Source organism: Protomyctophum parallelum (assembly GCF_964188405.1).
Source record: "Protomyctophum parallelum genome assembly, chromosome: 20".
Taxonomy (NCBI): Eukaryota; Metazoa; Chordata; class Actinopteri; order Myctophiformes; family Myctophidae; genus Protomyctophum; species Protomyctophum parallelum.
In genome coordinates, this window is record NC_139718.1 from 21,366,142 (window position 1) to 21,394,138 (window position 27,997).

Below are 27,997 nucleotides of genomic sequence, written 5' to 3' on the forward strand. Positions count from 1 at the left end.
AAAAACAAAACAAAACCGCGGTTCCAAATGAGATAAGCATTCACCCATATATTCCGGGGTGCCTTGGTTTGAACGAAGCAACAGTATGGACCTGTCATTCATGGCTGCGCAGGTAAGCTAGATATTTCATTTTTCCTCAATCAAGAAGACGAGCTTATCTAAACTTATTTTTGCCCGTTAAACACGAATTATTAAGGCGTGGCCGGCGTGGCACGTCAACAAGTTCCTGTTGTCGAGGCACCTGCGCGCGTTGTCTGACCAGCTGACATCAATCGTTTTTAATTACGGGTTGTTGGTGTATGTTGTTTGAGTAAGCCTTTGTTCTCTACCGTATACCTTTTTACAACTAGAATTTTACTACCGCCTGTGCGACCTTTTAAAACAGCGAGGACACGTGCCATATGCATGGCACGCGCAGTGCGATTGAGCGCTGCATGTTATTTTGACAGCATGTGTTTATTTCGTTTTTGTCTGAAAGTAGGATATACTCTTTAAGAATTAAACAGAATGAGAAAAGCATATTATTTAAAACTTGTGACGTATTGTTTAACAGCACGTTAAAAAAAACTTTAATAACGACGCGTGAATTATAATTTTCTGATCAACACTGTTGTGCATAGGGCGGCTTAGCCCTGGTCCAAGGCTTACAGCGAGCCTCTCTCTGACGCCTTGTGGAAGTACCTTCCACAGCCCTCTGGTCATATTTCCACTCCCGTGCGCTGTTTTTCTAATACCAGCAAATAAACAAAACGACGAAACCACTCACCGAAACAAAGCCTGCTAGACCTTGGTAAAAGTCTATTCTCGAACCTGGGAAGCGTCTCAGGTCCCCAGTTTCTCTCTAAAATGCACTTTGTGCCATTTTAATAACGCAATGTACCCTGAATTTAATTGGGTAACGCTATCCTACACTCGCGAACCGCCAGTAATGTGATCCTGGCGGTTCGCGAGTGTAGGATAGCGTTACCGTCCTTAGATTCAGGGTACATTGCGTTATTAAAATGGCACAAAGTGCATTTTAGAGAGAAACTGGGGACCTGAGACGCTTCCCAGGTTCGAGAATAGACCAAGGTCTAGCAGGCTTTGTTTCGGTGAGTGGTTTCGTCGTTTTGTTTATTTGCTGGTATTAGAAAAACAGCGCACGGGAGTGGAAATATGACCAGAGGGCTGTGGAAGGTACTTCCACAAGGCGTCAGAGAGAGGCTCGCTGTAAGCCTTGGACCAGGGCTAAGGGCGGCTACTACTATATTTGTTCCATATCCATATGATTCAAATGTTCTATGGATACCGCTATTATCAATAGGCCTATTATGACGTGTGAGAGAGCAGTTAAAGTTTTAGATTTGGGGTAGGCCTATTATTAAAAACAACATGCTGTGACTTTGGGAGGAGCATTTTGCATTTGGGAGCAAGTTTGCTTTTATAGTTGGTGGCTTTTGGAAAACCTAACCCTAACCGGGTTTCTGAATGGCGATGTTTCGGAATGGGGGTCTGTCAGCACCCTTCGGTTACAGTTTCTGGCCTGTTTGTCATGTAGTGCCAATGCCATCCAGCTCCTCCTCTGCCACCTGTGTACATTTTCCAAGCTCCAAGGTACCATTTAGAAGCCAAAATGAATTTCAAGCTCCAGCTTGACCTGTTTCTCAATGGCGTAGCTGCATGTGAGGCAATATCAACTATAATGGAAGAGTGGTTTAAGATGTGTATATTGATTACTTTGTGGTTATTTCATGTAAAAAAAAACAGGGGTCATGTTAAAAAGAGGTCAATAATTAAAAGAGTTACTTAAATTACTCCTTACTCAGCTTACCATTGTAGATGTAGAGAGTGTTCAAACTCATTCACTTGCTGAAGCGAAACAGTGTTTCACTCAGGCTTGAAAAGTTGCTGTATGTGACATTTATTAAATTCCCCCTTTGTTAAATTTCCCAGGTTGGACAGGCATTCAACCCTGCTCCAATTTTGATTCTCGAGACTCCCAGATTCATGTAGCCACTTTTCCACATTGACAAAATTACAATTGTCTCTTATTGTACTAAAATTCCTTTTCACATTTACAGTATAAAATATTCACATGGCTGCCTTCACCTCATGAATTTCATTCTTTCACAAAAGTGGAGCCTAATTTAAAAGAAGTTAGATTAATGTAAGAGCTTGTGAGTCAGGCAAAAGTCCCCAGTCTTGAAGATTGACTTTACAGTGGGTGTTTCAATGTCCATCCATCTCAGTTATGCTCTACTGCCTGCAAAGTGAAAACCACTGGACCTTTGCCGTCACTTTCTCTAAAATATGACAGATAACAACATAACTTCTCTATTCTGAACAAAGAATAAAAGTTTTTGATGAGGCCAACTTTTACATTAATACTAGTGATTTGTTTTTCTGTACTGTTGAATGAACAATGGAGACAGGGAACACAATACTGTCCTTCGGGTTAAGGGAACAGATAATATGCAAGAAATAGGTAAATCAATGCCTGAATTGAATGACAGAATTAGGCATCTTGAAGGGAACAATTTAGTTTTCCTGTTTCTTCACCCTGCAAGACAAAACATTCTGGGAATGCCATTTTACAGAATGCCCAAATAGTCGCCGTTTATGCTGTTAACTTAAATGGCCCATATAGTTCTTTCACTGTCTGCATTCATTCCTTTCCTGTTGTTGACAGTTTTGTCTAATAGAAAGGCAAAGTAGCTAAATAGATCGAACAATGTGAGCTTTTGTGTGTCCCGAATGATTTGCATATGGCAGCGATGCCTCGCTGGTTACAAATGAAAAGTGCATACTTCATTAGTTCTAAAGTGGCGTCCTCAAGCATTACAAATTACGAAACATGGATTAATAGGTGGGCGTGGGAATCACAATACAGCTGCCGAATATAAAGTTGAGAGCAATGAGGCACTCTGTTCAGTCTGTTGTCTCCGAAGTGACAACATTGAAATGTTTATTAGAGTTTTCAGGGAGATTTTATGAGTCCCACTTCAACAACGCTAGGAGTTATTATTTTGTAATTTTTACAAATTGCAGCATTTACATAACTCCCATTTCATCCTTATGGTTATATTCATGTAGAAAATGTATCTGAAAGAAATAAACACAATTCTAAATATGAAAACTTTAATATTGGCAAAGATTTATGCAAACAGTGCAAAGTATGCAAACAGAACAGTATAGGCCTATAAAGTAAATTGAATAGCACCAAAATAAACAAATAAAATAGGAAGTAGGATCATAGGCTAGTGTTAACCGGGCCAGGTTCAGTGCAGGCAGGCTCATGGTACACAGAAATAGGATGAGTATGTAGCTGCTTAGTGGGCTCAGGACAGGCAGGTTGAAGGGCCACAAATCCAAGCCTAATAGACTGCTGAGCTGTCTACCAGCATTAACAGAACTGGACTGCATAAAGTCTCTGAGCTTTTCATTGTTAATATTAAGGTGGGGAACAAAATGACTCACCCATGGCGTCTCATGGAACCACCGCTGTTGAGTGGAAGCCTCCTGGTATAGTTTGTTATGCTGGTTAGGGGGAGAGGCCATGAGGTGAGCCACCACCAAAATCGTCCACCCTCCTCTGGAAAAGTTTTAGCTCTGCTGGGTTCATTGTGGCCAGATCATTCTGTGACGGTGGCAGAAAGTTGAACCCAAATGCAGAGCAAAATTAAGATATTTATACACAATTGGAGATTGTGGAAGGTTGCATGGAAAACAAACATGGAGGATATGGAGAGCAGTCCAGGCAGGCAGTAGAACAGGTGAGCTGGGTTCATGAAAGGTTGTGCAATGATCTGGCGATGAGTGGAGTGAAGACCAGGGTTTAAATACTGTCAGGGCTGAAGAGTTGATGGCCGGCAGGTGTGTCAATTGAGTGCGATGAGGTGACCACAGACAGGTGTGCCAAGGCTGGAAGCTGGGAGGAAAGCCGATGCCCACACACAGCCACAGTATGGCAACACAGAGCCACATACTGTGACATTTTAAAGTAGGGTGAGATCTTGCAAAATGATCGTGTCCATGGATTATTTATTTTTTTACCGCTATTTTGATTTTATTTGTATTATTATTCTTGTTACAGTACAGTGCTGAGTACAGTGTCCCAGGGACCCCCGGCACGGGACACGGATGGGGCCATTATCAATAATCTGCGCTTGGGATGCAAAACGCACCCTATTTTTATCTCTAGGTTAATAATCCCAAGAATATGCACATGCATACCTGTACTTTACATATACCACTCTCTGACCACACGTTTGACCATTAGCCTATAGGCTATCTTATAACAATTCAAGCATGTTCCCAATTCCCATACAGTAGCCTACAGTTTTTATTTAAGCCAAGGTATACAGTACAATAAATCATTGGTTCTCAACCTATGGGTCGGGACACCCAGGGTGCTCTCCACATGATTTTCCCCAGATTACTGATGTGCAGTGACAATTGTGTTAGTTCATTATTTTGGTGGGGGGTCACAGCCTGAAAAGGTTGAGAACCACTGCAGTAAGTCATAAGTGATATTGATCTAGCTCTATCTTATTATGTCTTGGGTCGGAAGCCTAGGCAGACAGAGTTAACATTTTGACTGGGGGTCCCCCAGGGCTCTATTGTCCGCTCTTTGCCAAAAATAGTAAATCTTATAGAATCGCACAGTGCTTTGCAATGCATTGCAATCGGCTATTTTCGCTAAATGTTCACCCCATAATAGTGTAGGGTTCATGTGGTGAGACAGGGATCCAGGCTTGTCCAGTCCTGGTTCTGTTTGCCAGTTTCAGCCATGCTTCAATTGACAGATCTGTCACATAGAGCAGCATCCCCCTAAGGCCATGTCTATCCAGGACTGCAACTGGCCTATTCATCATCTTTGCTGAGTGGGGGACACTGTCACTGTCTCTCTCTCTCACATGCACGCACGCACGCACAAGCATAGTCAGCACTCAATCACACAATATTCAAAGGCATGGTGTTTTGTATTGTGGTTTGCTTATGATTTATTGTTCTGGTTTTGGAGACACTCTACCTCACTGGAGCATCCATCGCTTTCTTCTCTTCTTAAGAGTTTCACCTGCCTCGTTAAAGAGAACAGACAATGGAAGGATTGAAGACGGGATTGAGGAAGAGGTTGACTCTTATAAACTTATAAAGGTGTTATTATAGTACCAGTGCATTTCCCACCATATCCTTCTGAGATGTGTCCAATGGTGTTTGCTATCTGAATGATTGTATTGCACACATCTCACATCCAGCTCCCCATAATTTGCCTAGTTACAGTACATCTTATTCAAACTCTCAGACAATATTGAAGGAATAGTTCCAATCTGATTAGATTTACACCCATACTGTATCCAGCAGGTGACTAAGGAAAGAGTATGACAGATAAGCAATGTTAGACCTGGGAAAGACGTACAGTATGTAATGAACAAAAGGCAATGGTTGGAGATGCATTAACTGTAAGAGAGCAAGATTAATTTTGCATAATACCCCTGGTAAAATGAATAGATAAAAATGAAAGTTCAACAGTTCACAGACCCGGTTATTTCCCTATTAAACATGCTTTAAAATGGCAGGAACCACTAGCCCAGTTATCTGGCCAATTCTCATTCTGTTCCATACTGGCTAAATGGCATTACATAATCATGTTATCTCGATGCACATTCTTCATGCTGAGATTGACTTGTCTTTTTTTTGCTGGTCTTATTTAAAGGGTGTAATAATGGCACTCCAGTCTTTTCATCTATACGTGTCATGGAGTTCATGTCTCTGGTGTTTTGAGTGCTTTCTGGGGAGTTTCTTTCATATGTCATACAGTATACTAAGTATCTTTTTGATAGTTTTGAACATTGAGAAAAAAATGCCTAAAGCAGACCAGAGTGTGCAATAAGCAACACTCTGGTGTGTCGATCAATTCAATGTGATCCAGTTGTCTTTCACTGCTGTCTATGAAGTGCCTATTGCATTTGTACTTGAAATCTGAACATTTATGTTCAGATTTATTTATGTCCATTAACGTTGTAAATGGGAAAAGTGCGTAAAACAGGTTGAAGTTCCGTCATGACAGACAAGCACCATGAGAAACATGGCTAAATCGTCTCGTATACTTAATTAAAAGCCAACTTTCCGAGGGCAAGTGAACGATTGCGTTCCAGATTTCATTCTTTGTTTATTGATTTTTCTTTTCAACATAGTATTTATTCACTATGCAATTATTCACATATATCCCCCCCCATACCCACATGGCAGCACAAACTAAACAACATTTTCAAAGAAACATCAGGATATGTCCATAAACACATAAATAACCTGATTTAAAAATCCATAACAAGTTATTTGCAAGCTCTCACATGTGCCTTAATGGCAGTGCATTATCTGTCTTTAAGATAGCATTGGAGATAGAAATGCCTTAGAACGAAAGTGATCTTTCAGAAAAGTTGCATTTAATATTGGCGTACCGTAATTGGCTACTTTACGTTCTAAGGGGTTGTACTGTGTATGGTCCGGGAATAGCCAGATCACAGCTTAGCAGAGCTGCAAGAATCCTGCTTTCAGGTTACTTCCAATCCGTTATTTGCTGATGCGCTTTCATTGTTTTGGCAATTATGAGTATCTTAGTGTTTACCAGCTGCCTGTCAATGACTGTAGGTCTATAATGGCAATCACAGGAGTTGGTCAGAATAATGAGATGGCAGCCTGTTTAGCTACGGTATTTCCTTTCAAAGTGGGGAATCATTATCTCATGTATGCTAGCAATCGAGTAAGCATACTGTAGGTAATGGTGTGTCTGTATTTCACACAGATCACTCTTGCTGCAGGGGTCAAGATTATGAAGAGCCTTGCATGCGAGTTCTAGTCGAAGAGGACTAACCCATACGACTGATGCCTTCGTTCGTTACAACATATTTGCTTCACGGTCAACAACATCTCCCAGTTATTTTCACATGCGAGTGATTGCATATTGAATCAAAGTCCCAGAGAGAGGGAAGACAGATTTAATGGGCTGTGACAGGGAAGAATGAAGTAATATTATCAGTCCTCCTGATAGGCTCCCAAACCACCTCACCACATGATACATCTCATATTACCGTACTGTACCTCTGATATTCAGCATGTATAAATAATGCATTTATCCATGCTGAGAAACTTTTGGTAGCATCTCCTTTTGATTTGCATTACTTGAGGTATTATTCTTGGCATAACTGCGATTCTGATGAATCTTAGACATTTTGCATATTATTGCACTTCCAACATTGCCTTTAGCCATCTTGGAGATGACTTATGCAAAGCACATAATGGTGGTGAATGTTAGCCAAATGCTTAATAGCTGCAAGTTATTAGAGGATGGTACAGATACAGACAGTAAGAAATTAGAAAATCAAGAAACAGTGATGAAATTATGTAATTGCTATATGTCAAATATGATGACAGCTCATCTGATCATTGCTGTAAGTGGTAACCTATTGCAAACATTACAATGTGCCATTTCAGAAATTGCCAGTATATAATTAAAGGACAACATAAGTGAACGCGGATGTATAAGTTTAGCTTTCCATTTTAGCTCCTGGAGCCTGCTACAAGTACAACCCCTGAAAACCTTCCATGCTGTCAGTAGGCCAAGGAAGCAACTCTCAAATGAGTTTATGTTATAAATATGTAACTTTAAAAAATGTTATAGTTGCAGTCACAGGAATTGAGCTAACCGCCCGGGCCCATACTGTGGTCTTTCACTTTATTTCTGTCTCTCACCATTCCCTTCCATTGCAAAGGGGCTGAACATCAAATAATGTATTTGTCATCTCTATTCTCTGTGCAAGATTTGTTAGAAGTCAGGCATGAAGACCCTGCCTTCAATCATCTATGAGTAGCAGCAATCTACACTATTTTTGCAATCTGGTCACAACTCATTTTCTGAAACTAATGTCTTTATCCTGGATTATGTAATAAACTCCTCTGGTACAGTATGGCAGTCTGATAACTGATTGTATGGCAGTCTGACTGTTCACTTGTGGAGACTCAGTCTGCTAATACAGGTTCCCAATTGACAGGTTCCATTTGTTCCTGCCAGTGCTCTACGAAACGTAAATGACTTCCGTCTCCTCTGTTTGACTCTCACATCTGATCACATTTTTACATATGCATTTTATATACCAAAGAAATCTTAAATATTCTGTTGGTGTTGATACATATACAAATGCGTTTCCATGCTTTGTTGGTTAGTACAAGTTTATATTTGTTTACCTATTCTGATGATGAGATGGGTGCGTATAATTCATCTTATGTCAAAGATTTACAGGAATTTGTGACTAATTCACGTCTATACTCATGTCTATAAAGCTTGGAGCCTGTGTGTCTATATGATAATGTTGCATTGAACTCCCTCCATCAATGTCTGGTCCCTGAGCACAATGTGCACCATGTTGGCAATGCACATTTATCTCGCTCTCTGGCTAGTTTCCATTAAAATTCATCTACATCTTTTCACCGGATTTCCCCCTATCCCTTTCCCCATTCTCTCTCTCTCTCTCTCTCTCTCTCTCTCTCTCTCTCTCTCTCTCTCTCTCTCTCTTTCTTCCACCCTTAAGCTATTTATAGAGAAGTGAAGCGGTGAAACAATACGTTAGCTTATGAGTTTTCTTTCTTTTCTTTTTTCTTTTTGAACATTGAAATACAATATTGAATTGCAGGTCTGCAGGAAGAGTGCTGAGCTTCTACAACCTGTAGTGTGACAATGCAACATGATCACAACACTGTGGCATGCAATATGCATGCTACATATTCGCTGTAGTGTCTGATGGCTGTCTTGCATTCACAGGGTGTTTTTTTCTGTAAGATACACTAAGCTTGTACACGTAGTGAAATAACGGTCATGTAATTAGTACTAATTACCATATAAACAACCGTTTTTTACGGTCCTCTGTAAATTAATTTCACCCGTGTTTTAAGGTATCTTACCGATATACAGTAGGCTACTCACGCGTGTGTGGCTGTGTACGTGTCCTGTCTGCCTCCTTCTGTGTGATATATCCATCTTAGATTGTGAGAAACGGTGCGTACGTCCACTGAGTCATGGACAGAATAGCCATGTACAACTACAAATAAAAAACAAACAAAAAGCATAGTCTTCAATATAATTGAAAACTGTACAAGAGAGTGCAGCTTGTATTGTGTATCTGTATTTATATCTGTGATAATTGTATAATTTGCCTTTTATGTATGCATACTACAGTATACACATGCCACTTCCCCCAAGACACTAGCAAACAAACACTACACACGCATGCACGCGCACGCACGCACGCACACACACTTCACACTTGTGGATACATACCATGTAAAAAATCATCAATGGTTAGCCTATACTGTACCTATACGCTCCCTGTTTCCCAGCCATGCTACTGCAAGAACTGTAAATGGGTCAATATGCAGTAGAACACCCATGATAAATTCATGGCACCCCATAGGAAGAATGCATAACCATTCATAAATGTTGATGTCAACCTACAGCATTATAGTTGGACCACTATATGCAATGACATAATAATTTAATTTAACAGCGATTGTGGCAAGTTAATGCACGGTGTGGAGCCATTTAGAGTGAACACATCACGCCTCCAACCAGAACCTGTATCCTCATCACCCAGCAGGTGGTGAGGAACATTTTCACCATCAGCAACTTCCTGTTATCATCGTCCCCACCACATTTATTTGCTCACAGTATGTTCACTATGTTGCATCAATAAATCTGTATGACAGATAAGATAAAGTACAGCACAGTGGCTTCATTAAAGGACATAAATTGCAACACATACTGTAAGAGAGAGAGGGAAACGATGTCAGAAGAGGTTATCTTGAGCTGTTGTTATTATAAGCAGATCTGACATTGAGCAAAGTCCAGTCTTTCATTTTGATGATGTTTCCAGAATTAATTTCAAAACGCATTCAGAAGTGAAAGTCATTCAGCACTCGCTCTTTGAAGCGTTGTGTAAAATGTTGCGTTGTGTAAAATGTGTGAAAGTGAGCAACTTGCACACATGCAAGTTGCTGATAATGCTTGACACTGCCTACAAAGTAATCTTCTGTTAACTTTGTCCACACTCTTCATCTGTCTACTTTGTAATGATTGCGTTGCGAGAGTGCATGTGTTCTAGCTCTAGCTAACACCAGCTCAGGGCTCCTGAATCACTGTCCTCCACACTCTCCTATCTAGGATCAGGGTCTTGAGCTCTACAGTGTCGTTAGCTAAACTGTCATGCTGCAGTGCATCTACGTACAGTAGTTGGTGCACATCTTGCCTTTCCTGGCTTTGCCCTGGTTTGGCTCCCACAGTGTCAGTCTGCTTCCCACTTGTTCCGGCACTTCTGCCTGACGCACTGCGCAGCCAGCCTCATCCTTCTCTCTCTGACTTTGTCTGTGACCCATGGTAGGTCCCTGTAGAGCACCACATTTCTGATTTGGTCCGTCCATGTGACACTTATGCCATTCGTAGCATTCTTATGTAGACTCCATCCAGGACCCTTTCCTTAATCCTGTTGTGCTGATGGAACCAGACAGTGGCCTTGTGGTTAGAGTGTCCGCCCTGAAATGGGGAGGTCGGGGGTTCGATCCCGGCTGGGTCATACCAAAGACTATAAAAATGGGACCCAATGCCTCCCTGCTTGGCAATCAGCATCAATGGGTTGGATTGGGGGTCAAATCAACTAATGATTCCCTTCCCCTAGGGTAGGTAGTGGGTACCCTCACAAAAAACATGCAATAATCCTGGTCTTTAACTGCCTCCCCCTGGCCAGCCTGATGGAGGGGAAAGGAGCTGGTTGGAATAACATGTTCCTTCCACGCACTACGTCCAACCAGGGAAACTCCCCCGTCAGGTGAAAAGAAGCAGCTCCGGACTCCTCAACTCATGCATAGAAGGAAGCATGAGGACTGCCCAGGATTACATTAGATAATTGACACAGGGGTGAAAAATGGGTTAGAAAATCATGGGAGAGAAAAAAAAAAATATTGGGGAAAATAGCAGACCTAAAAGCTTGTAGATCAGCTGTTCAACAATTGTTTGACAATGTTTCACCAGTTTTTATAGTATAGTTTGTTGATTACTTTTGATGTAATGGCCTTTGTATTAATAAGGTCATTAAATTGACACTTAACTGTCATCTGGGCATCCTCTCAAAATCCCGACCCATCTGATTTATGTCATGACATGCCAGTAGCACTACAACACACTGCTTGTACATCAGCTATTTTCAGTACACTACAGTGTAGTGATATACTGTATATTTGGCTGTGAATCGTGTAGTGACTACAGCTACACGATGCACAGCCAAATATACAGTATATCATGCAATATGTGTGTGTTTGTGAAAGTAACCATTTTTGAGTGGATGATGGTACTGGTAATGATGATTCCCACACAGAATTCCAGTCTTTAAATAAATAGATAAAATTGAACATTTCATTTCCTAATTGTGTGAACAAACATGGCGATGGTCTTAATTTTTCCTGATCATAGACGGACTCAATGATTATGTAGAAATGTCAGCAGTGTGAAGGATGTACAGTGTACACACACATGAACAGGACAGAACACCACCATGAATCACACGACTAGAGTGGCCCTGAGGAGAAGTAATTCATCATCCTCATCCCTTTGATAGTTTCAGACATTATTTTTAATCTATCGGACATATTATTGCCCTCTGCTTTGCAGCTTACAAATGTTCAAAGTGGTTTGGTGTTTTTCTGCTTGCGCTGAGTTCTTACTTGGAGTGGAGATTCAATTAAGGGCTTCAACCTCCGCCCCTGAAATGCCTCTGTGCTGCAGAGTGAAGGAGCGGGCGTGGATGTAGGGTATGGAGCTGTACGGGTGGGTGGCTGACACCAGCAATAGATAAATGAAGTGAGCCTTGGGTGATTTTCTTCTTATCCATCCACTCCTCTTATTGCACATGACTTGGGGAAAGCTTTCCAAATGACACACACTGTCGCTTACAGTGTTTTATGTATCCCTCTACACGTTTCCACATTTTCAAGCATCTAGGCGTCAATTCCGGTCACAGTAAACATAGCAGAATTAGTGCAGATATCAGTATTGGTATAGGAGACTGTTGCTAGGTGCTCATAAATGCATGCGGTTTGGGTACAACAATCTGATGTCATGCCCTCCAGTATCTCATCATCAACCTTCGACTGTCGTCCAGATCCTAGATGCCACGTCTTTCCAACGGGTCCTGTCAGCCATTGCTACTCCCAGTTCTTGGAATGTCAGTCCTGTGTCCCTGGAGATTGTGTCAGGATATGTACAGGTATGAGGCCTGGTTCCTCTGGACGATTGGGGGAGCCACCATAGCAGGATATCTGATATTACTTGATCCAGTATCTAATCCATGTGCAATCCTTGGTTCCAGAATGAAATGCAGCATGTCTCTATCAGTCACTCTCTGGTTTGTCAAGAAAACCCATTGTTTGTTGCTAAGCACTTTCCTGCGATAGTGTGAGAGTAAAGATCTGATTGAGTGCCAATCACTTTTACAATCACAGACGCATTCTAATCACAGATACTGTACACACACGGATAATGATTATGATGAGGCTGAGAAATATTTTTCATCCACAGAGTAATGATAGACCTGTTACTACTGTTAGCAATCATCTACTGCTTGTGGGAGCTCTATTAGAATGTGATTTGATTGTTAATGTCTTGTCTTTTTCTTCTGGTAATTAACAGCAGGCATTACAGGAAAACAAATTTAACAAGTCTGAAATGTACCCCTTGATCATTGTTTGTCAATACCAAAGAGTATGAACAAGTCATGATTTTATATCTGCATTCTCAGTAAATCTGGTCCTCACAGAAGAGATTTTTTCAATTATTAACCTTAAAATGGAACACTGAATGAATGCTTTCAGGAATTACATGTTGTTGCCCACTGGACCATGCAGGATGCCTCCCAGACTTGACACGTACTGTATGCTTAACCAAGGCGAACTGTAAATAGTTATGACCTTTGCCAGCTTTACAGTAAGCATGAAAGAGATGCCATATGATGATCGGGTACGATTTAATAAAAAATGCTCATGATGTGAAATAGTAAGTAAGGAGTCGACCAAAAATAGCAATATTGCACTGCAAGCAATATAGTCTCAAAGGAATTAGTGTGTTAGATGTGTTTCTGGGTGTAAACTATACTTTAAAACACATGCTGCACATTGAATCCAGTTTATGCATAATTAAAATATGTGCTCCCATGAATAATGAATGGATCTATGTTGAGCAAGATTGTTTTTCCCCTGAAACTTTAGAAAGCCATCTTATAATAATATAATTATATTCTAACTATGCTTAAAGATGACTATAATGAAAGTGCAAACAGGTGTTTTTTTCTCTTTCTTTTTTGTTCTCCACTAAAGTAATACCAATTTATAGTTTATAAAATGTATTAGAAATTGGAGAAAAGAATTGGCTATATTTATTATTTATACCCCTATAATATACACGAAACATAAACCACAATTTATAATTGGACACATAATAAGCCCCATCTCAAAGACACTGTAGATAATAGATGTTGCAGGCTTAATTGTTTTGGGAGTTTAGGAAATCGACTGCCTAATCTACAGTATGAGGGCAAATTAGGTTATTTCAGAGTCAGACGAAACATATTGAGGAATGTCAGATAACAGTTAGCACAACTTAAAAGTTGTTTCCATGGAGCAGAATTCAAAAGCTTATGATTGTTTTCTAGATGATTTAAGATGGCGTGACTGATCTGAGAGTTAGATGACACTAGTAGGCCTGCTCGATACTTGATAGCTGTCAGTTTCATGATAGTCAGTGGAGGAGTAGAGAGTGGGGTGGGAGCACGCTACAGTATGTCATCAGCCAGCATATGTCATCCCCCCACACGCACACACGCGCGCGCAGAGATGGGCAGTATTTGAAATACATGTATTTGAAATACGTATTTGAAATACTTTTTTGTATTTTGTAATTTGTATTTAGCTGGGATGGAAGATGTATTTTGTATTTTGTATTTAGATTAATTTTTTGACCCAGTATTTGTATTTTGTATCAAAATACATTTTCAATGTATTTTGCCCATCTCTGCGCGCGCGCACGCGCACACACACACACACACCTCTTTCCATCTCTCTCTATGCTCTGCAGCTCGTTGGCACTCTAAACTCTGTAAAAGGATCTGGCTGGATCTTCCGGCTCTGGGGCGTATGTGATCTTCCGGCTCTGGGGCGTATGTGATCTTCCGGCTCTGGGGCGTATGTGATCTTCCGGCTCTGGGGCGTATGTGATCTTCCGGCTCTGGGGCGTATGTGATCTTCCGGCTCTGGGGCGTATGTAATCTTCCGGCTCTGGGGCGTATGTGATCTTCCGGCTCTGGGGCGTATGTAATCTTCCGGCTCTGGGGCGTATGTGATCTTCCGGCTCTGGGGCGTATGTGATCTTCCGGCTCTGGGGCGTACTGTATGTGCTCAAGAGGGCGCTACATTTTCCCGAGATTCCTTGCGAAGCATGAGTGGAAGCTTATCAAGCTTCCGCAAGTGTGAAGTAAGTCCCGGAAAAGACCCGCTGTGATTGGCCAGTAGTCACTTGAGTGGCAGCGAGAGACATGGAGGAGTCGCATGAGTGACGTACAGTACGTCACTTGGGCAGCGACCCAGCGTGTCTTCAGCACTCTTCTCTCTACTCTACGTCACTTGGGCAGCGACGCAGCGTGTCTTCAGCACTCTTCCTGCACACTTCCGCCCCCTCTTGCACACATATGGCTCCAACGAACTGCAGCGGCCAATGAGGCATCTATTTTTTTTAATCTACAGTATAATCTAAACCCCCTTTGAGAGGTCAATGTGTACGGACATTGAGGGCATTTGGGGGTATTTCATCAAGTTTATGTATATTATACAGATTGGAGATGAGGATGCCCGATGATTAGATAACTAAGATAGAAAACTAATCAATAATTGAGTTGCACTGCTGTCATAGTTTGTTGATATAATATATTATTTAATATATAATAATATATTAAATATTTTTTAATACAGCGAACCACAATGGAAACAAGTTCCCATGACTTTTTGCATTAACCTTTTAGCCTTAATGTCTGACTCTACAGTACCACGAGCTGTTTAAGTGTTTATATTTCTGACTAAATATGACTACAAGCTGTGGACAGACACACAGACAGACAACAGATGAATGCATGATCTCATAGATAAATATTATGGAAAGACCCATCTTCCATACTGTCGGTTGTGCCCTACTGCATCACAACAAACAATTTCATACAGAGAGAGGTTTAATCAGCATTACATCAGCATTACATCAGCAACAACTGGCTGACAACAATTTACAATTTACAATTTAGGCATTTAGCAGACGCTCTTAATCCAGAGCGACTTACAATAATCAAGAACAAAAGCATGGGAATACATCACAAAAACATTTATCATAAAACATGCGTAAGCTAAGAAAGTAACAGTGGAATATCTATATTATGAGACTATACATATAAACTATATATATATACTACTATGCTATACATATGTACTATGGCGTGCTATGACTATATACAATGCAATTATAGTGCCGTCTACTATGACTATATACAATGCAATTATAGTGCCGTCTACATAACATGCTATAAGTCTGTATCAGATGCTATCTAAGTCTACAGAAATGCTATCTAAGGGGGTAGGGTAAGTGCTATGGGCCATGATGGAGTCTAAAAAGGTGGGTTTTCAGACTACGGCGGAAGATTGGGAGTGATGCTGCAGTTCTGACTGCAATGGGAAGTGCATTCCACAGTTTTGGAGCCAGAAGGGAGAAGAGTTTGGGACGTGTGGAGCGTTGTCCCGGCGTTTTTAGTGAGGGTACTTCCAGCTTCCCTGCGTTGGCTGATCTGAGTGCGCGGGAGGGTTTGTAGGGTTCAATCATACTTGCAAGATATGGGGGAGCCATACCTTTGGTTGCCTTGAATGCCAGCATCAGAGTTTTGTATTCTGTGCGGGCAGCGACCGGGAGCCAGTGGAGGGAGCGGAGCAGGGGGGAGACATGTGAGAATCTTGGCTGGTTGAAGACCAAGCGAGCTGCGGCATTTTGGATCAGCTGGAGAGGCTTAAGTGCACATGCTGGTAGGCCAGTAAGGAGGGAGTTACAATAGTCGAGTTTTGACAAGACTGTTGTCTGGATTAGGAGCTGGGCTGATTCCTGGGTGAGGAACGGTCTAATTCGTCGTATATTATAGAGTGTGAACCTACAGGATCGAGTGACAGCTGTGATGTGAGCTTTGAACGAGAGCTGACTGTCCAGGACAACACCGAGGTTCCTGGCTGTTTGGACAGACGTTACCAGGGCGTTGTCTACGGAGATAGTTAGCTCCCGCATAGGGCAGGACTTAGCTGGGACAACTGTCTGTCTCGGTTGGAAACACTGTGTTTTCATATTGCACCGGGTGCATAGAATTCAAAGAGCTCATGTCGAATGTGACTCAGGTTGTTTTGCTCTTTGAGTGGGCTGCTTAAAAAAAATCATGAATTGATTTACATTTTTGGCTCCTGCCAATGTTGAGAAATAATCGGATATTGTCTAATATCTATAATAAACAAATGTCAAGACCAGACAAAACATGGCAAACATAATACTATTGGAAATTGCTTTCAAAGGAAGCCATATACCAGCCAATGTAAGTAAGGTACTGTATACCCTGTAAGATGGGCCTCTTCTTAAATCTCTTGACTTTTTGGAAAGATTAAAGATTAAATCCTAAACCTACTTTAACCCTCGGCTCCAATTCCTTAATTAGTCATCCCCTCAACATTTTACTGCTGCTAAGTGGTGTGTGCCTTTTTTTCTACGTTGATAAAGTGTATTGTGCAGCACAGGGAGTCAGGATTCAAACGGGACGGCAAGACTATCCCAAAGCTGTCTGACTTGGTCTCTTCATTTCTTGCAGATTCAGTCTCTCATACACTGTGTCTCTCTCCTGCTGTTTGAGTGAATAAAGTCACATGATTATGAACTGACCTGAGAGATACTCATCTGGCAAAAAAAAAAAATAACCTTTGGTTGGCCACAATTTTGAAACATTCATAGCAGATGGGTATAGCCTTAGGTCAGGGGAAAGGGGTATTTTTGTCACAGCATTTTTGCACAAATATGAAATGTGTCCTTTGAATTTAATAAGGGAAGATTAGCGAAATGTGTGGCAAATCTGCAAAAATAATTCTTACCACTAGCTTTCTTCACAGATTTGTTCATAAAGGTGTCTACAATCACATATCAATTTGTTCCAACCAAACTCCCTTGTGACAGCTGCTGAAAGATGGGGTACCATTATTAACCAATATAAGGCAACATTTTCCAAATTTCATTATACTTTATTATACATGACATGTCAAACTAAGGGGTTTTCATGATTCTAAATCCATTGCACAAAAAACAATGCCTAAAAATGCCCATAGCCGTCATCACAAATGTGATGAGGTCAGCACGTTGGGACCTTCTCATTCCCAGATGGCCTTTCTACAAATTCAACTATGGGCACCCGATTTTAGGTCATCACATTATTCCTAACCTTTCCCTTAAGACAGTTTTTCTAAAGCTTTTTGTTTCTCACTACAAATGTTTAATAGACTTTGCTAGTGCATTAAATTACACTGTATATCATCCAGGCATAAGGGTACGGTCACACAAACTATCCAGCTTTTCAATGGGACTGGAGCGTTGTGTTGCCCTTGAACAGCTTTCTGTGTTTTGTGGACACCTTTGTGTTTATGCCAGGGTGCCTCCATTAGAGGAAAAAGTGTATTTGAAGCAGATAAATCTTCGAGACTGTTGCTGTGGAGTGGAAGACGGACCGGAATGGCAACATCAAGACAAAAGCCACTGCAAGCTACTTTTTAGGCCTGCAGCCATAGTTCGGTGTGACTGTACCCTAATGGTGGAAAATACAAGTTTTAAGATATGCATTGTTGAAGGTTAAAAAAAGAAATTAAAACAAATCCCCTGTGCTGAAAAAATCCTATTGAGCCGATAGATAGACTGACTCAGGTTTGTAAGTAAGGATCACTTGTCCGGCAGAGTACTAGTTCAGGAGGAACGGATTGTGTGGCCCTGGTTTTTCCCTAATGGGACTGATCGAGGGTAGCTACGGAGACGTAAGTCGAGATTTGATCACCCCGGCTGGGTCACCTGAGTGAGGGGTATGATGTTGGGAGACCAGAAACCCTGATGACCTTGGGATACATCACTAAGGATACGGCCCAGGTGCATCCATGTATGTATGTATTTTGTTATAGGGTCACACTATTGAGTTATAAGATTTACTAGAAAATTCTGCTGGGCTGCTGAGGGAGGGAAAAATCAATGAAAGTGTTGGCTGTAAATCTGGGCGGCAGAAACCACTGCAGGTCTTACCTGTTCTCTCTGGTTGAGCAAGCCTCTGTAAAACTGATGGAATTCTCCTGTCAGATTTACAGCAAGACTAGGTCAATATGCTATGTAAGGCAGAGGCTAAATCTATAGTTCTGATATATTGACCTCAATTGTGTTGAATGAGCACAGTAGTTACTTTGTCTTTTTGCCTGACTGGGGAGTGGTCGAATAATCCTTTTTCTTTGCTAGTAGCCCACCAGGCAAACCAGGCATACTTAATGAACTGGTGGTGGGTGTGGCCACATAAAATCATAATTTTTACACTTTCTCACTTTCTCCTAGTATAAATAATCACAGTACCTGGTGATCATGTTTTAGGGGGGGGGGGGGGAAATATCGCGGCACTCCATCTTTAAGGTTTACATGGTGATATGCACCACATCACTCTCAGTCTCAAGTATGTTGAAACAATAGTTTTTCTTTCCCTTTTTGTGGGTAGCGATGTGCTTCTGTGGGTAGCGATGTGTTTCCCCTCACGGTTCAATCCAATTTATTGTAGACTTGTTTGTTTGTTTTGGAGCTATTTCACAGAGCACTTGCCACTTACTGGTGGCAACATTCCCATAGGAGGCAATTACAGTCCATTCTATTTCAGTTACTGTAATCACCAGCTTTAGCTGGCATGGTGCCAGAAGATACAGCTGGGACAATAAATCAAAAACATGAAAGCAGAGCAGGTGGCATCGTACAGTGGCATAAACTTTGCTTCACTATTTTCTCAGTTTCACCATATTTCGTGATGTACTGTATCCGTATAGCATGTACATTACTCAAGACCAAGTAGGCATGAAGAATGTCCTAAAAGTTGTTCAGGCTCTTGCTTTTAAATTGGAAGAAGAATGATCCATCCATCTTCAACTGCTTGTCTGGAGTCCAGTCGCAGGGGCAACAGTTCCAGCAGAGAGCTCCAGACTTCACTTTCTCTGCCAACAATATCCACTTAATCCTGGGGACTCCCTAGGCATTCCAAAGCCAGCATGGAGATGTGATCCCCCCCCCCCCATCTGGTCCTTGGTCTGCCCGGGGGCCTCCTTCCAGTGGGATGTGCCCAGAGGACCTCTTTAGGGAGGAGTAGGGATCCTCAGGAGGCATCCGTACTAGATGCCGAACCGCCTTAAGCGGACTCCTTTCCAAGTGAAGGAGCAGCAGCTCTACCTGAGTCTTTCCCACGTCACGTGACTGGACTTCTCACCCTATCACTAAGGGAGATGCCTGCAGCCACGCTTCTGAGAAAACTCATTTCAGCCGCTTAATTGTATGTATCCATGATCTTATTATTTTGGTCATGACTCATGACACTTCATCAACATAGAAGGGGAAATATTGGCCAGAATGGTCACGCACTAATACACACTGTATTATGTGATGTGAGCAGCAAGCAATCACCTTAGTCTCTCAGAGTTAAACTTTCACTGATCAGTGAAGTTGAAGCTACATCACGGTTTCCAGGAAACTTTGATAAGTTGTAGCCTATGGCTTTATTATAACCCCTACTCATCCATGCATGTTTGCAGCCAGGCATTGGTCTCCTGACGGTAATGCTTGAGATGAGGCAATGAGCAATGAGGCCATCATCGCCGCTTAAGTGCTTGGAATGCCCCACCTCAGGGTTTCTGTTTCCTTCCATCCCATTAATGCTTAACCGCTCACTGGGATAACCTCATGTGCCCCGACACATGCAGGGAGCTGTAAACTTGGATGACTGGTTAGAGAGGTGTGTTCAATTATGATATTGTAATATAGGCTACAGAGGGAAATACATATTTAATTGATATCTAATATTAAGTAGGATTGTGCATTTCTAAAAATGTAGCCAAGAACAGTCTTTGAAGAACGAGAATGTGTCTGTAGGATGTCTTGTCATTTCTCACCACCAAGGACCAATGAATCTGGAGCAGAAGAATGCTTTAAAGGGGGATTCACACTGAGTCCGATTGATTCGAACTGTTCCCGAATACGATTGCCTGGTCCCCGCTGGCCATGTGTCACATTGGCCTTGATTCTTCCACACCCGAGTATACTTAGTTCATTCAACTGTATTATTGCAGCGATCTGTATCCAAGTACACTTCAATGGGTCCCGATGCGGTCCGCAGAATTCACACAAGTGGTCCGGAGTGCGCATCCGGGACCATATAGTGAATCCCCCTTTAAAGACGGCAGGCACCCTGGCTGGTAGTCCAGTCTGGCAGTGTGCTGCGGGTTCGACTCTCGATCCCGACAGCCTTTACTGCATGTCACCCCTCACCCCTTAAAAATATATAAAATAAAGGTGATTAATGTGAGAGGGAATTTTACCAGGAACCGCACGCTAACCTGCCTCGGAGAGAGCTGACGGCGAGTGTGGGGAGACAAACCCTTTTATACTGTTTGGTGGTTTTGTGGTTGCGCAGGTGCTCGAATAGGTAGATGGGGAAAGTACCGCCCATTCAGTATGTGGCCCAGCCTAGCGCTTCACTATGCCTCCCATGCCTTTTCTCTCCGGGGAGGTGCAGGTATTCTGTTATTTAAACCAGTCACTGCTGTTCCTTGAGCAGAGACACTGAGACAGATGAAGAGTGCCAGCAAGCTATGGATTCATGACATTCTTGGGTGACGAGAGTTATTTGAAAATATTCATCAGCTGATGATCTCCCCTGTATTACCTGTGAGTGGGGAGTGTTGGCTGAGGAATGAATATCAACATCCTAATACATCCTGATACTGGGGGGTCAAATTATGACTATCAAAATATGACCCTTTAACCTAGAACTGGAGAGTCTGGATTGGTCCGATGTGCTCAGGAGCTCACTAGTCGAAGAAGCATGGCTTGGCTTTAAAACCAAATTTACATCAGTACTAAACATCATGGCTCCTTTGAGAACCATCAGGGTCAAAACCCGCTCGGAGCCATGGATGAATTCGGACATACTGACTGCAATGAAAGCCAGAGACAACAAATGCTCTGAACTTCTTAAATGCAAGTCCATGCTAGCCAAGCGCTTCAACAGTAATCTCCAGACCAAACTGTGCAACCTAAAAACCCAGTGTAACAAGCTAAGAAACGGTGTAATTGCCATGACCAAATCTGCCAAATGTAACTTTATCAATGATAAAGCCGAGGAAATCAAAAACAATCCTCGGGAACTCTGGAAGTTACTAAACAACCAACTAGGCTGTGGTCAGAAACTAAAAACCAGGTTTACTAACATAAACATCAAATCGAATAACACCCTCATCACTGACAAGCTTGATGTAGCCAACCACCTGAACATCTTCTTTACAAACATTGCAACAAAGCTGGTTAGCAAACTGCCCTCCCACTCTGGGCGTTTTGGTGTAGAGCACATCAAAGCCTTCTACAAAAACCTTGGTGTTTGTAAAGATGATTTCAAAATGGCAATGGTAACAACCGAGGAGGTACTTAAAAAACTGAGTGCCCTCCAACCCCACAAGGCCACTGGCCATGACAATATCCCCTCCAAATTTCTCAGAGACTCAGCCTTTTCCATAGCTCCAGTCATCACCCACATAGTTAACCTCTCCATCAAACAGGGACAGGTCCCCCAAGATTTTAAACTGGCCAAAGTAACCCCCTTGTACAAAAAAGGGAGTAAATTAGAACCCGGCAACTACCGCCCTATTTCTATTCTAAGCTCCATCTCGAAAGTGATGGAAAAAATAGTCTATGAACAGGTTGAAAAGTATCTTGCCACTAATAAATTGCTGTACGAGTTCCAATCTGGTTTCAGAACATCCCACTCCACTGACACATGCCTCCTCTATTTGAGCGACCACATCAAACACGAGGTGGACGCTGGAAAATACTGCGGCATGGTCATGCTGGACCTCCAAAAGGCTTTTGACACCGTGAACCACTCCATACTGGTTAACAAGCTTAAAGCTATTGGTTTTGATAGCACATCAGTGAGCTGGATGCAATCCTACCTGGAGGGGAGAGAACAGATGGTGGAGGTGAACGGAACACTGTCCCCTCCCCTCCCAGTGAGCTGTGGCGTCCCACAAGGAAGCATACTAGGGCCTTTACTGTTCCTAATATATGTTAACGACATGACTTCAGCTTGTGACTGCAGCTTGTTCCTGTTCGCAGATGACTCAGCACTGCTGGTCTCGGACAGGAACAAACTGCAGGTTGAAAAGACCCTCAGCTCTGAACTCGGTAGAATCTGCACCTGGCTCGCTGATAACAAACTATCCTTACACCTGGGAAAAACTGAATCCATCCTCTTCGGATCAAATAGTAATCTCAGCAAGGCAGATGGCTTCTTGGTTAGAGTGGGTGACAATATTATCACACGAAAAGATCAAATTACCTACCTAGGTTCCATCCTGGAGGCCAATCTTTCCGGTGATAAGATGGCCACCAACGTAATCAAAAAAGTCAATCAAAGAACAAGATTCCTTTACAGGATCTCCTCACTGGTCAGCAAAAACACCTTGAAGACCTTAACAGGAGCCCTCGTACAAGGTTTCTTTGACTATGCATCCACCTCTTGGTACCACAGCACCTCAAAGGCCCTTAAAACAAGGCTCCAGACCTCCCAAAACAAACTGGTCAGGCTCCTACTTGGCCTCACCCCCCGAACCCACCTCACCCCTGCCCACTTTGACTGGCTGGGATGGCTTAGGGTCGACGACAGAGTACAGCATCTTGCAATGGGTCTGGTCCACAAGATTCGATACACCACCAAGATACCCATGTACCTGTCTAAATACTTCCTTAATGTAAACGAAGTCCACACCCACAACACCAGAGGGAGTGCAACAAACCATGTACAACCCAGATTCGGCACAAACAAGGGACTAAATTCTTTTCGCTCCTATGCCACCAAAATGTGGAACGCCCTACCAACAGTCATTAAGACATGTGAATCCCTTGACTCCTTCAAAACCGCTCTCAAAGGGCACCTACGGATGGCTGCAATTCGAAACTGGCCTCTGTAAAATCTGAATCCCCCCCACCCCCCCACCCCATTTTCCCTCACTGTATATTGTATCTTTTCCCTTTTTTGCTTCCCATATGATGAATTTAGCTACATAGAAATGTCTATTTGTAAATGTTTGTATGTCTTTAAATGTTTTGATGGATTGAACAATGTGGACCCTGTTGTAAACAAGTGTAATGCTTAATTGGGTCGTCCACTCACAGTTGACAGTCTTTGTATTGAGTTTGTGCTTAAAATGTACTGTAAATTCTACAAACTGTTAATAAATATTTCAATCAATCAATCAAAAACCCCCCCAGTCAAAATACACTTGAAATAGACACTCATGTTTTCCAAGGTGTGATTTGGGGGGGGGGGGGGGGTACTACCTGTGAGTGGGCTGATGAATGAATATCAACATCCTAATGCATCCTGATACTGGGGGGTCAAATTATGACAGGCAAATCCTAGACCAACTTACCTGTTAATGCCCTGAAAAGGAAGAACGTTGATCGATGATATTTAAGACCCCCCCCCCCCATGTTGTGACGTCATTGAATATCCAAAGTCGTCCCGCACATGCACTCACGCAATCCAAAGCATTTTTAGGGCTCAGATTGAGATAAAGGACCATGTTAACAGCTCATTACAACTCTAATCCGAACTCGCAAGTGGGAAACCATTGTTGACATGTTGAGATGACGCTCTGGACTGAAACCCGGTGCATCACACAATCCCTTCCCCCTCAACTATAGGTTCAGAGAGCATACGTTAAAGACTGCCTGTCTGCCTGACTACTCTGGCACCAGTACCAAGAGATGGTAGCATGTACCATCGCCGGTTAAAGAGGCAAAGACAGGCAGACTGGCTGCTCTGTGAGTACAAAACCATTGACGGTCACATTGTTATTGCGTTATCAATATTGGTGAAAATAATATTTTGAGACCGATTCGATACCGATATATTTTTGTGGCCGATTTCGATACGCTACCGATTTTATATTGTGAGTCTCTAGCGTTTAAATATTAAGTTAATATGTCAACTTGTCAAGATATCACAGATGTGTCTTAATAGCCTAAAGGAGACATTGCTGGAGGAAGATGTGATTCCTTGCATGCGCAAAAGACCAATTTCCCCTGTGTCCAATATCACATTATTAATGCTGCTTGATGGTTGCACACTTTCACTTTTTTGCTGAGCTTTGGGTAAAATGTGGGGGCCTGGGGGGTCAATTAAGTTGTGTGTACATAGCCTATATTTGAGAGAGCGAAAAAGTGAAGGAGAGAGGTGGTGAGCAAAGGAGCGCAGCTCGTGCAAGCGAGTTTCTGTGTATGATCCCTTCGCTGTACTTTTAGCAAGAGAAAGAAGATGCAGCTACGGTTTTATCATTGTGTTGGCGATGGGTACTTCTCAACACCCCTTAGCTACCTACTCTCATACAGTGGACACACACACACACACACACTCAACCAACAAACAGGGATGTGCGTGCGTCACACACACACTCTAGAGAAGAGTGGATTTAGTTGTTTCTGCTCTGATGGCCAACCAAGGTTTGCATGACTAATTGTCCCAAGCAATAAATCACTTTCCCCTGCCACATGTGAAATATTCATTCCATGTTAATCAAGCCCTAGTTCCTGAACAAAAGTGCACGAACACTAACACTAACACAAAACGGAAATATAGAGAGGGTGAGTGTAAGACCTCTCCACATGTGAGAAACCTTGTATATATATATATACTAAACATTGATGCTGCTCATTTCCTCTGCAATGAATTGCCCTTGTGTATGAAATGTGCTACACCTTTCTCTTCAGTAGGGCTTCCTAATCCTAATGCATGACTATTAAAATGAATGAAGGCATATCTCAAGTATAGGCAGTTTTTTTTGTGTATATAAATTGGATGGCTCTTGGCTCTTTTTATGAAAGCGAGCTATAGTGCTCTCAATCTAATAGTGGCATGAGCATTATTGTGACCACAAGTCTCATTTACTATGAAATCGTTCATTTCCCGTCAGTCACCTCATGATCCCCATACATGGGAATGCAGTCACCTCATGATCCCCATACATGGGAATGCAGTCACCTCATGATCCCCATACATGGGAATGCAGTCACCTCATGATCCCCATACATGGGAATGCCCAATATAAGCTCAGGTCTTGTGACATCAAATTACATCATCAGGGATGGAGATTCCTGATGTCATAGTAAATGCGACCTGCTGTCGCAATTAAGCCCATATATGGAGATCCCTGATGTCATCAATATTGGCCAATATCGGCTCAAACCTCAAACCCTTAGATCTCCATATATGGATATATGTCATAACTTGTTCTGACATTCCATATGTTGATCCTTCCCCATCAATCCTTCCTTTTCGATGTCTCCATTTTGACTGATACCTGTCCATTCAAACTCTTCAGGCCCGAAAAGTAAGGCCCGGCCCTACCTGGGCCCTCATCAAATCCTGTACACTGTCCCCGCTACAGCACTACCACCCTTAGATCTCCATATATGGAGCTGACCTGTTCTGACATATGTTGATCTGACCTCATCAAACCCTGTACACTCCCAAGACATGCTCCTTATATTGGCCAGTACAGAATTCATTCCATGTTCATCTGACTCCTCATGCCAAAGCACCAGCGCTCTCCCTTGCAGCAGTTTGCCGTCAACGAGGCGGATGCATGTACGTGACCTCGCTTCTCACCCTTAGGCGTCTTACTGGAAATAAAGTGCTTTCTTGATTGGAAGAAATATCTTAAAAAGAGACACAATTAAGTTGACAAATGACACAAACCTCCTTATACTTTGGTGGGTAAATTCTTGCTAGTGCTCCTAACCTTTTGAGTTGGGCGCACCTTTAAATGGTAAATGGTGCATTTCTACAGCGCTTTTATCCAAAGCACTATTCATAGATTGTGCATTACATTCACCCATTCACACACACATTCATACACCGATGGTGGAGGAAACCATGCAAGGCACCAACCTGCACATCAGGAGCAATTGGACCCCAATTGGGGAGTGTTGGCTGATGAATGAATATCAACATCCTAATACATCCTGATACTGGGGGGTCAAAATATGACCAAAAAACACATTGTTTGAAATAGACACTCATGCTTTCCAAGTTGTGATTTGGGCTGGGAGGAGGAGTAGGACTAAGGCCCTATACGTCTCTCTGGGGGGGGGGGGGGGTACTACCTGTGAGTGGGGAGTGTTGGCTGATGAATGAATATCAACAATGTGTCTGTGTTTCTTTGGAGACCAGAGCGGTGAGGAAAGTAATGAGGGAGCCGTGAGAGGGGGAAAAAACCTTTGTGCAACACAAATTACACAACCCCTTTGTGCTGTGAATCTCACTTTGCGCTTACGTTCTATTTAACTACCACATTTGGAGTTGGACACATCCCATGTGCCACTGGTCGCCTTAATAAGTGGCCCATAGTCTCAGGGGCCTATCTCCTGTATCTGTAGCATGAGGCAGCTTGATGTAGTACACCCCCTGGACATGACGCCAGTATGTCGCAGAGATTCAGTCCAACAGTTGATGCTGAGTGCCAAGCGGAGGCATTGGGTACCATTTTTATAGTCTTTGGTGTGACTCTGCCCGGAAGTTGATCCTATTGATGCTATTACATTTATTTGTACTCTCTGCTCTACCTTCCTCCACCCTTCTCTCCATCTCTCCCTCTCTCTCTCTCTCTTCTCTCCTCCACTCCTCCCAGATCCCGGTGATGACGGGAGCCTTCATGGACTCCTCCCCCAACGATGACTACAGCGGAGAACACTCACTCTTCAACTCGTCAGCCAGCGTCCATGCCGTGGCCTCCGCTGCATCAGTACAGGGACAGCAGGACGAACAGCAGGCCATGTCCAATGATGCCATTTGGCTCTGGATCGCTATCATTGCCACCATTGGAAACATTGTGGTGGTGGGCGTTGTGTATGCCTTCACCTTTTGATAAGCACATGCACTCGCAAAGTTGTGAGTTGTACAACAACATACTATATTGTCCATATCCTTTTTCTGGATGTCTGGATACCCGCCCGCTCACTGCACTGAGTGATGCCCCCCTTTACAGAAAGACAAACATACTTCTCTCATTTTGTCTCTTATTTTACTTTTGGTTGACGTGGGAGCCCTCAGCCCTGATGATGGAAAACAGTTGATGGCTACTATACCTGGGCATTCGTTATTGCCCTCAGCATCCCACATTGTGCAATGATTTATAATTAACATAATTTTGTTTATCACATAAATGAAACCCCCCCTTTTTTTTAAGCAACAGGAAAATAACTTTTGATCAACACTTTAATTGAGATGATAAATGGCCTGCATTCATCAAGCGCTTTTTAAAGTCGACAATTCAGATGCACTTTACAATGTACTTAACATTCACCCATTCACACACATCACAACGACAGAACACTGCTTCACGTTACATGCTATGGCACAAGCAACTTTGCAAGGCACCATCCTGCTCGTCGGGAACAGCCAGGGGTTTAGTGTCTTGCTCAAGGACACTTAACGCAGTGACGAGGGGCAGAGGACTGAACCAGGAACATTCTGACTCTCAGCCAGCCACTGTACTTCCTAAGCCACTGCTCAGGATAACTGTCAACAAGGAA

General features: G+C 42.5%; 1 protein-coding gene across 1 annotated transcript; it reads left to right on the forward strand.

The window, feature by feature from the left end:
* On the forward strand, positions 1-27,712 carry LOC310877473 (uncharacterized protein C14orf132). Its single transcript, XM_083791348.1, has 2 exons — positions 1-112; positions 27,094-27,712. Exons 1-2 carry the CDS (start codon positions 86-88, stop codon positions 27,328-27,330), a joined length of 264 nt encoding a protein of 87 aa, XP_083647474.1. The 5' UTR covers positions 1-85; the 3' UTR covers positions 27,331-27,712.
* The last annotated feature ends 285 nt before the right edge of the window (positions 27,713-27,997 follow it).